Source organism: Bos mutus, chromosome 2 (genome assembly GCF_027580195.1).
Source record: "Bos mutus isolate GX-2022 chromosome 2, NWIPB_WYAK_1.1, whole genome shotgun sequence".
Taxonomy (NCBI): Eukaryota; Metazoa; Chordata; class Mammalia; order Artiodactyla; family Bovidae; genus Bos; species Bos mutus.
This window is the reverse complement of record NC_091618.1, coordinates 68227271-68240172: the sequence shown is the minus strand read 5'-3', so window position 1 is coordinate 68240172 and position 12902 is coordinate 68227271. Positions and strand designations below refer to the sequence as shown.

The window sequence follows — 12902 nt, the reverse complement described above, 5'->3', positions numbered from 1 at the left end:
CCAGTAATCTTGATTCTAGCTAGTGCTTCCTCCAGCCCAGCCTTTCGCATGATATATGCTACATATAAGTTAAATAAGGATGGTGACAATATATAGCCTTGACATACTCCTTTCCCGTTTTGGAACCAGTCTGTTGTTCTATGTCCAGGTTGCTTCTTGACCTGCATACAGATTTCTCAGGAGACAGGTCAGGTGGCCTGGTATTCCCATCTCTTGAAGAATTTTCCAGTTTGTTGTTATCCACACAGTCAAAGACTTTGATGTAGTCAATAAAGCAGAAGTAGATTTTTTTCTGGAACTCTCTTGCTTTTTTGATGATTCAACGGATGTTGGCAATTTGATTTATGGTACCTCTGCCTTTTGTAAATCTAACTTCTTTGGTATAGCTCAAAGATATGTATGGTTCAAGCTGTCTAACTGATAAAAAGTGATATGTACATAATTATGTGATTTAGTAGTGTCTCTATGACAAAAGTTTTTTATTTTTTGAAAAATGATAACATCTGTCTCTAATAGTGACTTCATATCACTCAAAATATTTTTGTGTCATTTAATTCCAAAATAGTATTACATTAAATTCACTTTAATATCACATATTTAATTTACTCCAATATAAATTATTTAAGAAACTGATAAACTTGCATGTTTAAAAATTAAATCTATTCTTGACCAAGCAAAAAGCAAAGATTCCACACAAGTTTTGGAGCTACTATTGGACCAGGAAGTATAATCAATTTTGAGAATGGTTAATAGGCCAGGAGCCAAAAGGAGCCAAGGATATGGTTTGGTGAATGTTCACATTCTCTTGCTGCTGCTGCTGCTAAGTCGCTTCAGTCGTGTCCAACTCTGTGGGACCCCATAGACGGCAGCCCACCAGGCTCCTCCGTCCCTGGGATTCTCCAGGCAAGAACACTGGAGCGGGTTGCCATTTCCTTCTCCAATGCATGAAAGTGAAAAGTGAAAGTGAAGTTGCTCAGTCATGTCCGACTCTTCGAGACCCCATGGACTGCAACCCACCAGGCTCCTCCGTCCATGGGATTTTCCAGGCAAGAGTACTGGAATGGGTTGCCATTTCCTTCTCCACATTCTCTTAGGTCAGGGCAAAAGATAAGAATTGCCTATAATTTGAAGGGTATGAAACTAGTGTTAAAAGATTCAAGAGTTGACTCTGGAAAATGAAACATAACAGGATGCAAGTGAGACATACTAAATATTGGCACTAGAATTTGCCAACATCTTAGACATAAGCAGGAAGTTATCTGTTGACAATTTGTCATATGATGTCATTTGTCATCCATTTGACAGTTATCATCCCTATTAAGCAGAATATTTGAATTATCATCTACCATTTCCCCTTTACAGTCTCTCATTTCCCCTTTACATTCTTTCATTGCCAAAAATTATTTTCCTAAGTAGGGCTTCCAGGGTAATTCAGCTGGTAAAGAATTTGCCTGCCATGCAGGAGACCCTGTTTCGATTCCTATGTTGGGAAGATCCCCTGGAGGAGGGCATGGCAACCCACTCCAGCATTCTTGCCTAGAGAATCCTCATGGACAGAGAAGCCTGGAAGGGTACAGTCCATGGGGTTGCAAAGAGTCAAGACTATTGAGCAACTAAACACAGCACAGCATTTTCCTGAGTAACCTCCTAATCACTCAACTGTTTATAAACAACTTAATGCTGTCAATTACCAAAAAAGGAGAGTTTAAACTTTGGTCTAGTATTCAAGTTATTCTATGATTTGGCACCGTCTTAACTTTTAGAGCAACCACAGGTGTATAGAAATATATTTGAATCTTACAGAACTGTTCTCCTTAACATTTCCATAGTTGTCCAGTTTTGGCTTTAGCTCATTCTGTTCCCTCAGCCTGGAGTTTCTTCCTCTCCACTTTCCCAATCCTATGGAATCACTGTTTGCCCTTAATGACACAATTTAAACTCAGTAATCTTTAAAAGTCTGTATGAACCAATTCCCCCACACTGACTCCTGATGCTCATGGCTAAGCCCTATAATATGTGTTTTTCCTCCTTTGGGTTTTAGAAGTTTGCCTACCTGTCTCTCACATAAATTTGTAATCTCCTTGGAGACAAGGACTACACATTATTTTTTTTTTATAACTCAGGCATACTTACCTAGAGTTCTTTCTAACAACAAATTACAAATTGGCTTTTAAGAGCTTGAGTAATTTATTTTACTTATATGGAACATATATATGTGTTCTCTAGGATATTTTATTAATTCCAACATTTTTCCCAGAAAGCAAGCAACAGTAGAAGGCTACCCCCATCATATCCCAACTTGGTTATAATTATAAATTCTCTTAAACCAGTACAACACATGGGAATTTTTTGAATGATCTAGTTTTCTCATTTAAAATTATCATAAAAATAATTAAAATCAGTGAAGGTGGGATAGCTTTTCAGTAATATTTCAGCTAAAATAGGTGTAACATTCAGTTATATTTCTGTTTTATTCTGATGTTCTTTTTCAATTAAATTGACTGAAAGTTTGTAACAGTCGGCTCTTACAAGTTTGTAGTAGGCATTGTCTTGGATTAAATCAGCCACAGTAGGGTAATTTACATCGCAGTTGTTCTCAAACTCAAAATCTTAATGACTTTTAACTTTAAATGAACTTTAGGTGTTCATTTCTTGCCATATGTCCATCACAATGTGGCTGGGAAGGGGAAGGAATTTATTCCATACTTCTTTATCCAGAAATCCTAGCATCTGGGGCAGCCATCACTGAAGCATTACTGGGGTTGTGGCAGTGGGGAAGAGAAGGTAGAAAATTGAAAATCAGCTCTTAAAGACTCCTGCACTACAATGACACATATTGTGTTTAATCACTTGGTGATGAGTAATATCAATTAATGTTTTGATTAGAATAATTTCTTGGGTCATTTATTGCATACTTCTCATTTTGTCATGATTCCACACCTAACATTTCAACTGTATTCCTGTTGCTTTTGTGGTGACTTTACCAATTTTGAATTATTTTGTAAATGTATTAAGACCATAGATTTTGAAGAACTGGACAATTGGCTTGCTCTATTAACTGAAAAGTTAACTGGTCAAATAGACATCACTGACTCAACGGACGTAAGTCTGAGCAAACTCTTGGAGATGGTGAAGGGCAGGGAATCCTGGCATGCTGCAGTCCATGGGGTCACAGAGTCAGACACAACTGAGCGACTGAACAACAGCTATTTAGGGGGCTTATTGAAAGAATTGATCAAAGGCATAAAAAATATGATAATTTAATCAATAGTATTAGGATAAATGACATTAGTATTTGTCATATTTTCAATGTGGTTTAAATCTAGTCACAGCCCTTGATTATTGTCATTTGGATCCAGTTTAGTTTCATCAGTGGGCCCAAGTAGTACCTGGGAGTATTTACAGCTCTTATATTGCTAAGATAGTGATGAGAGTTTGTGATTGTTATTTGAAACTAATATAATTCAAGGAAAACACTTTGGTAATTTTAAAAGGTTTAGAATTTTATAAAGCCAGCCACTAATTTTTCTCCACAGATAAAAGATATTAGGGACATCCCTTGGTATTGCAGCTTCTAGCAAATGGTATTAAAATTCTAATTCCATATTGCTTGTTCTTTTACATTGAAGCAGATGTCAATTTTATATGGATTTTGAATATCATCCAATCTGTTCTTCAAATATAAATGTAATTACTGGTCAATGGTTTTGGATAATTTATACATCTGCTGAAATCATGGAGTTTTTATTAATTATTTTGACTTAGAGTTTGTTGTCTTCAAAAAGCTGAGAATTTGGAGCAATATTATGTTGGGTTAAATCACCCTTACTTTTGACAATAGTCACATGTGCTTATATAGTCTGGGTGTGGATAATGTGAATTTCTATTTACTTACAAGTACTGATAGAAGATTCTGGTACAAAAAGAGGATTCCCTCCACCTAAAAATGATTTTGTGTGTCTATGTCATATACTGTTTGTGAAAGGCAAAGGAGGTAGTATGTGTTTATGTAAAGGTTAACCTTTAGATGACTATAATAAAGTTAATGTTATTTCTCAGTAATGAGATGTTGCTAAAGTCATAAAAAACAACTTCCATCCAGTTTTAAGTTACCTGAGATATAGTTCTCAAACTTTTGCCAAAGTGTGACCCATATGCCTTAATAATAAGCTTATTTCTTATATTCTTATCACTTAAAACTTTCTAAATGAAGTGAAAGCAGTGGATATCACTCTTTTGCTCTCCTCCTAATAGTACTAACACTAATGCTATAACTATTCGTAATACGTAGTCAACATAATATAATTATCCTAACAGTCAAAATTTGTGTTAATTTATTCATCAGCTGAAGCATAGCCCTAAAGGTTTTAATTTGATTTAGAATCTGCAATGCCTGCAAAAGTGTAAGATGTTGAACCAAATTATCTTGGATAAAGTCAGCCTTGCTTCTAGTAATGGCTACATGTGTTATATGTTCTACATTCATCTCGTTTCTTCTTCATATCAACTCTCTAAAGTAGGTGTGAGACACCCACATCTTATAAAAGAGAGGATTGAAATTTTGAAAGCTTAAGCAAATTATTAAACTTATCTGGATTTTAAATTTAGGCTGCCTGATTATAAAACACATGTTTAAACATCTATTCCTTCCATCCTCCCCCCCACCCCCAATGGCAACAATTCTTATTCTTATCTTGGCATACTCACCTGTAGTATAAACAACAGGTAGTGGTGGATTTAGTCTGAGCCACCAGGGAAACCCTAACTAAATACACTTACTGTTAAATGCTTGCTCACCGGAATCAAAGTAGAATATCAATAAAATATTCTGGTTATTAAGATTGCCTTCATCATTGTGCACATCAAGTATTAAAATCTAGGATCTCTAGACAATTATTTCAGATGTTCTTTTGTTTGCCCTATCTACAATCGTAATGATCCTACAGCATGCTGGAACACACAGAGACTAGGCCGTCTTTCACCTTCTTAGAAGAATGTCAATCTAAATAGCAGTTGACCTTTCCTGAACAATATTCTACTCCCCCAAACATGTGGATGAAACATAGTTCTGTGATAGTTATATCATCACATAGGCCAACAGTTTGAAATGTTTTGCACTAAAAATATTTTAAACTGAATTATAGGTAATTTTATCCTGAATTATCTCTAGTAAAGACATACATTTAAGTGTGGATAGATATTGTTAAATTTCCACTGATGTTCCTTTGTTGGGATTGCTGTTGTTGTTAATGATGATGTTGATATTATTGAAAGACTTTCAATGTTTTGGAAGAATCTGTAATGTTTTCATATTAAAATTCCTTCCTGAATCCTCAAGCACAAGGTTATTATTACTGCTGCCCTATTTAAGAAGGAATTACCAGGGAAGTTTGGAGCATAAGGAGATGTGTTCCACTTTACAATTTGAAGGAATCTTGTCATTGTTTCTTTTCATCAATAGATCTGTGAGTTGAACTGGATAGAATGAGAGAGATTTTCTAAATATTATTTCATTTATCATGATTAAATAAATCACCAATTTATTTTTTTTTTGATAAAAGACCCCAACTTGTAGTTTTTCTTGAAGTTTGCTGTTACCAAAATTGTATCTAGTATGGTTATCCATCTCTTGAAAAAGTGAAAGTCACTCAGTCATATCCGACTCTTTGTGAACCCATGTAGCCTACCAGGCTCCTCTCTCCCTGGAATTCTCCAGGCAAGAGTACTGGAGTGGGTGGCCATTTCCTTCTCCAGGGTTAATCTCTTAAGTATGCAAAATAGTAGCTTCCCTAGTAGCTCAGTTGGTAAACAATCTGCCTGCAATGCAGGAGACCCAGCTTCCATCCCTGGGTAGGGAAGATCCTTGGAGAAGGAAATGAAAACCCACTCCAGTACTCTTGGACAGAGGAGCCTCACGGGTTACAGTCCTTGAGATCACAAAGAATCTGACACTACTGTGTGATTAGTGTATATACATATTAGTGTATGCAAAATATTACCTCAAACCTAAATCAACTTTGTACTATGAGAAAAAGATTATTAAGTAGATGAAACATTGTTGTTGAAAATGTGGATTTAGAAGCTTCAATACCTAGTACCATGTAATTTCTAAATCATAACTGGGTATTGATATGATAGGGAAAGAAACAGCCATTAATAACTGAAAGCAATGAAAAATATGCATTAAATAAAAACAAATTAAAAGGAAATAAGTAATGAAATACTTAGTTATTCAGCTAATATTCTGCAATATGAAAGTGTAAAAAAATGTTTCCTAATATTTTTGGTTTATTTGCATGTTTCCTGATACAGATTTACATTTTTGAAAATAATATCTACTATCAGCCTGATATAAAGAGTAGTTCATTGCGACTGACATCTTCTGGAAAAGAAGGAATTATTTTTAATGGAATTGCTGACTGGTTATATGAAGGTGAGTTGAATAGATTTAGCTTCAAAATCATACAAATGACATATTTTTATATAATCTATAAGAAAAATCTGTTCATTCTGGAGCAATACTTAGAACACTATTTCTTCTCCTCATTTCCTTTCAAAATTGCCTTCATGCTTTCATATCTTTGTATTGCTCATATTTTGACTGGTTATGATTTACATGATTCCATGTTTGAGACATACATATATATTTATATATATTAATACACATACATATTGTTCAGGTTAAATAGATCTTATGCATGGTATTATTGAGGCATAAAATTTGAGAAAAAGGAAGTCATCAAGAACCAAGAGGCAGTAACCTTAAAAATAATCTGGGATTTCAATTATTTTTCCACTATTAAATGGGGAAACTTATACAGCTTTTCAAGCAATGAAGTGCCAAGATTAGATCTTCCTCATAAATAGATCATTTTAGCTACCGTGTAAGGCGGAATTGAATAGCAAAAAGAACCATTGAACAACCAGAAGTCTTTTCCTATGTTCTATCAAAAGAGAATGAGCAATAGGACTAGGGTTAAAGCAGTAAAAAGGAAAGAAGATTCTAAAATTGATGAGGCGGTCAAATAGGTAGATCTTAATGTTTAAAAGGATGCAATGAGTTGAAGAAGTCAGGAATGATTCTTCGACTTCTGGTTGGATCACTAGTAAATATGGTGGTAGCAGACACAGTGAGCAGACATTCAGAAGGAACACTGACTCAGCAGAAGAGGAATAATTTAGTGGGAACACTGGTGCTTCACAGTGTGCTGGTATGCTCACTGGGTGACAAAGTAGGATCCTTTACACAGAAGAAATTTTGAATTAACTGGGAGTAAACTTAATGTACAGTGTACTGAATTGACCATTGATCAAGATGATTCAGGCCTCTGTCTTTTAGGGAAAGCTTCATGAAGTTTATGGAATTACATATTTGAGGAAATTGTAAGGAGATAAATCAAAGACCATTATTTGAGAAATAGAGCTACTTTCTTAATTAGAGAATAGAAACCTATATATTGGGGCTGAAACTGAAAAATGTGTTGGGTAAAGGCAGGACCAATGGGTAACAAAAACTTTCAAGACTACACAGTAGGTCGGACACTTTCCAAAAAACAGGAAAATGGGAAAATTATGGTTTTTGCTATTCAAATTAAAGTTACACCTTTGGTCATATATTCTACATATACTAGGAAATTTCAGATATGCTGTGTGAGTTAATTCTTACAATCCTAGTGTATTATTTACTGAAGAAACCAAGACTCAAGGAGGATAGGTTTCTTGGGCATGACCTCAGCTTCATGAGGGCAGAGCTGGGGCTTGAATGTGTGTCTTCAAAGCCAGTTCTTCATCCTGGGCTACTCTTTCTGTTACAGTGGAAGGCCTTTCAGTGTTCTCCAAAGGATGATATGCATTATGGACACAAGGTGTTAGATTTCTCTGGTCTGTTTCATCAACCAGACTCTGAACCCTACTGTCCATGGACTTACCTCAACTCTTGCTTCATTTCCAAGAGAAGGGACCCTACCAAGGGAATCTGTATTAAGGTCTGGCAGAGGGATCTAGGCAATTCAGATGTCATTGAGTTTTCCCTCAACATTTTGCCTGCCATCCTCAATCTATGCTTCAAGAGTCCCACATGGACCTTAATAATATAATAATAATAATATAATATAACTTACTATTACTCAGTCAGACACGACTGAGCAATTGAACTAAACTATTATTTTAGTTGTCCAATGTGCCATCAGCTCCCAGAATCCAGACCCTCTCTTTTCCCTTCAGTATGCTTGTGAAAATATAGTACTTTCTGTTAGGAATGCATGTGATCTTTAATGGGAGCTTCCCAGGTGACTCAGTGGTAAAGAATCTGCCTGCAGTGCAGAAGACACTGGTTTGATCCCTGGGTTGAGACGATCTCCTGGAGGAGGAAATTGCAACCCACTCTAGTATTCTTGCCTGGAGAATCCCATGGACAGAGGAGCCTGGTGGGCTACAGTCCATGGGGTTGCAAACAGTCAGACACAACTGGCAACTGAGCATGCATGATTTTTAATAGTATGTGTGTCTTACTCTAGTGTGGAAATTTCTTTTTTATTACTTTCCAGAAAGCAACTACAATATGAATTAGTGTGTGGGGGGGAAACCCAGGAAGTAACATGTACCATTTCCACTTACTTTTTTTTTTTTTAATCGAAATGTACCTTCTATAATTACAGGAAAAAAAAGTTTGGAAGAATCACATTAAAGATAATGAAATGTTTTAAGGCAAATTTTAAGTGCATTAATTTTTTAGGACTTAATTTTTTAGGGCCAGGCCAATGTGTGAGTGTAGCTGTTGCTTCCAACCACTGTCACTAAAGTAGAGTCTTTAAAAGTCTTTTAAAAGTGCAATTGTTTCCATGTCTAGTATTATTCAATTCCTAAGGAAAGTAAAAGCAAATAAAATACAATGTGTTTTAAAAAGTTGGTGAAGTTCAGAAGAAAAATAGAACTTTGTGCTAAAAATGAAACATTTTAAATATAATTTACACAACGCACCTCAAACCTTATTCATATAAATTGACATATTTAACAAAATAAAATATCAGATCAATGTTTTGTTTAAAAAGGTAGAGTTCACAGTTGCCAAGTTTACAAATTTGAAAGTTTCTATGAAGTATTGAATCTGTTAAATAGAAACAAAAAATGACTTAAGTTCTATTATTTGAATGTATAGAATAATGGAACTAATATGCCTACATGGTTTACAAATATATTTTAGAATCTCATATTTTAAAGTAATCCTTCTTTGAAATTCAATTCAACAGTTATTGAGCACAGATATCTGCCAGGCATTATCTGAGAGCAATATCATGAGGAATATGAGCCTGTATGTTTTGGATATTTCCAACTTAGTGAAGTGAAAGACTGTAAACAGCTATTATATAATGAACCATCTGGAGCATGGTAAATAGAAATAGAACTATTGTTGTTCAGTCACTAAGTCGCATCCAACTCTTTGTGACCCCATGGACTGCAGCACAGCAGGTCTCCCTGTCCCTCACTATATCCCAGAGTTTGCCCAAGTTTGTATCTATTAAATCATTGATGCTATCCAACCACCTTATCCTCTCCCTCCCTCTTCTTTTGCCTTCAGTCTTTCCCAGCATCAGGGTCTTTTCCAATGAGTCAGGTCTTTGTATTAGGTGGCCAAAGTATTGGAGCGTCAGCTTCAGCATCAGTCCTTTCAATGGATATTCAAGGTTGATTTCCTTAAGGACTGACTGGTTTGATCTCCTTGCTGTGCAAGGCACTCTCAAGAGTCTTCTCCAGCACCACAATTTGAAAACATCAATTCTTTGGCTCTCAGCCTTCTTTATGGTCCAACTCTCACATACATACATGACTGCTGGAAAGATTATAGCTTTGACTATACAGACCTTTGTTGGCAAAGTGATGTCTTTGCTTTTTAATATGTTGTCTAGGTATATCATAGCTTTCCTTCCAAGAAGCAAGTGTCTTCTAATAGAAATATATGTCATCATATTAAATATATGCATAAGTAGAGTTAATTCTGATGGGTTGGGGAATATAGAGGGGTTTTATAGAAGAAAGAGTTTTTGCACTGAACTCTAAGAATGACAAAAATAAAGAAATGAGACTAAAAAAAATTTCAAGATAAACAATATCCTTGTCAACAAACTAGGATTGTTAATTTTTTGTTATTTGGTAAGAACAATGTGAAATGCCTATATTCATTTCACTTGTACCTTTTCATAGATACAGGGAATCACATTTACCCATTAATTGATTCAAAAAATAGTTACTGAGTTTTTACTAAATCCCAGTAAAACTGAACTGTGACAGATAAAAGGAAAATTAATTAGAGATGCAGCCATGGAAGCCAGAGGAAGATATGGTAAACAATGATGCTAAATCCAAGGTCAAAACAGCTAAGGATTCCAAAGTTGCTGTTGGATTTGCTATCAGAATTTGATAAGAGCAAAATCAGCCAATTGGTGGTGCCATAAGCAAGATCTCAGTGGATGGAAGTGTAAATGGGAAGCAAGAGGTTTTGAACATAGACAATACTTTCAAAAAGTTGACAGTAAGATACAAACAGTAAGGGGAAAACTCAACCACAAATCACAGGTCAGTAACATCCTCAGGAAATCCTATGTAAATGCATAAACTCAAATGGATAAAATCAGCTTACTTTTCAGAAATGTTAATCTGAACCCTATGATCATATATGAGTTAGTTTTCAGTGAATGCTTTGTGTTTAGGCTATATTTTTAAGTGTTTGTGATATAAAACAACATGTGTTGAAAACTCCATCTGCTCTGCAGTGAGATTTGCTAAATCAGTATAATAGAGACAATGAAACGGAATGGGATGCGATTTGTAAAATTCATTGTTTGTAAATAGTATGATATAATTACAGGAAGTTTAAATCCATGAGTAAAAGTCCCTCTGAGTTGCAATTAAAGAACTGCCTTGTCCAAGAGGACTTTTAAACAAATTCATATTAAAGATTTTTTCATTTATCTCCTTTCTATTTGGTTAGCTTTATTTTTATACCTGAAGGAAATCACATAACTCTTTGTACTATTTTGCTATTTTGGCATTTTTGTGAGGAGAAACTTTGGGCGTAAGTCACTCTAAAATAAATAAGAGCAGATAGTGTCTAGTTTCTATTGAATAATGCCCTCAAATTGGAGACCTTCTTTTCTTGGAAAGTACTTGTGTATACATACTTCATTCTTGCCTGGAGAATCCCAGGGACCAGGAGCCTGGTGGGCTGCAGTCCATGGGGTCGCACAGAGTCCGACACGACTGAAGCGACTTAGCAGCAGCAGCAGCAGCATCATACATACTTCAGCACCCAGGACAGTACCTGTTTCTTAGAAACCCTGAGTGTTGATTTTGGGCAACACACTATCTCTCTGTACCTACAAGTCTCATAAGACTTAAGGTTAAACACTCAATTGTCATTTAGCATGTTTTTTCTTCAGTGTGTTATGTGGATGACTCATGTCTCCTCATCTGAATTTTAAGTTACTTAAGTAAATCAGTGTCAGGATCACTACTGGAAAAAATAAAAAGTCACTATCAAAATAGTATTCAGCTTTATCTGTGAAGGAGCCATTTAAAAATGACAAGGAATATCCAACCTGGGACTAGTAATAATTCAGCCATTAAAATCTGAAGAGGTGTGGCAGCTGTTACTAGGACCTAGAAGGAGGGAAATGTGTGATTTTCACAGTTCTAGAAGCAGTAAGCTTTGGTTGAGGAACAGAGCCAGACCTACATGACTTCATGGGTGGGAACCAAAGGAATAAATGCCATGTACTAACTTCTTTTCTCTTTATTTGATTTGCCTGGTTTCATATTGGCCATACTTAGACTAGACACCATGGGAATATTCTTTTCCAGTGAAAAGGTTGTGGTGTCAAAATAAGAGCATGCAAAGTCCCATCTGGTACTGTTTCATTGTAGAGTAATATTAGTCCAGTAATATTCCTGTATGAAATTGATAGCTACAGACAAATACTTGTGTTCTTCATAGAATATTTAGGGGTAAATGCCCCTATTAAGAAAAAAAAAAAAACTTATCGTAAGACTTTAATTGGTAATCAAAACACCTTCAACTATTCATTCTTTTTCCCCTTTATCTTCTGCCAGCATTTAGAATAGACAGGCTATTTACCTGGTGCATCAAACCAAGACTTTATTCCTGATGAATCTTATTCCTTTGCTTCCTCTTCTTAATTAGGTTGCAACCATTTTAGTTTTCCATTAAAATGGAAATTGCAGTATGGAAATGTAGAATTGGAAAATTAGATGGAATTATACCAGAGAATACTTGTGAATCTGCTAAATTCCAAATAGATTCTTCCTTGTCTTTTTTTTTTTTATAGTAAAGGCACATTATCTTCCTGGCAATGAGATTAATCCTTGGACCCAGCACAGTGACTATTTTTTCTGTCAGTTTTTTTGCCCCCAGTCATACTGAGCCCAGAATGGTCAGAGAGAAATTTCAGTTTTCAATTCAAAGGAACAGAATTATGGCTTTGTTCCTTGTTGAGGCAATCCTCCTTTGGGCATGAGGATTTCTAAACCCACCAAGCGTATTATCATGAAAATAAGAAACAGAATGTGCCCAATGGATTACTGGTGTGATAGTGAAAGAGAACATTACACTTTTACCCCTTAACCTAGACCTATGCTTCCTAGTAATTCAGGAGGAACACAGAGCCTCCTCTGCTGTGGATGTACTCAAGTGGACATTAAGTAGGACACTAATATCTGTAGGATAACATCCCAACTTCAGGAATATTTTCAAACAAATAGTGTCAAAATTGAGATAGGGCCGGCTGTTTTACTCTTCTGTCAAGCCAGGTATGTACAGCTAATGAGGGACATGATGAAATCAGTGAATCCCATTTGAGCCCATTGCCCCTCTTTTTGCTATAAATAGT

At 35.6% G+C, this 12902-nt stretch overlaps 1 protein-coding gene across 1 annotated transcript in view; it reads left to right on the top strand.

Annotated features, from left to right (window-relative positions):
- The window catches only part of DPP10 (dipeptidyl peptidase like 10), an 800722-nt gene that overhangs the window by 658944 nt on the left and 128876 nt on the right, over positions 1–12902 (top strand). The window contains exon 8 of the mRNA XM_005898074.2: positions 6313–6433. Coding sequence (XP_005898136.1) covers positions 6313–6433 — 121 coding nt within the window. The remainder of the gene's footprint in view (positions 1–6312; positions 6434–12902) is intronic.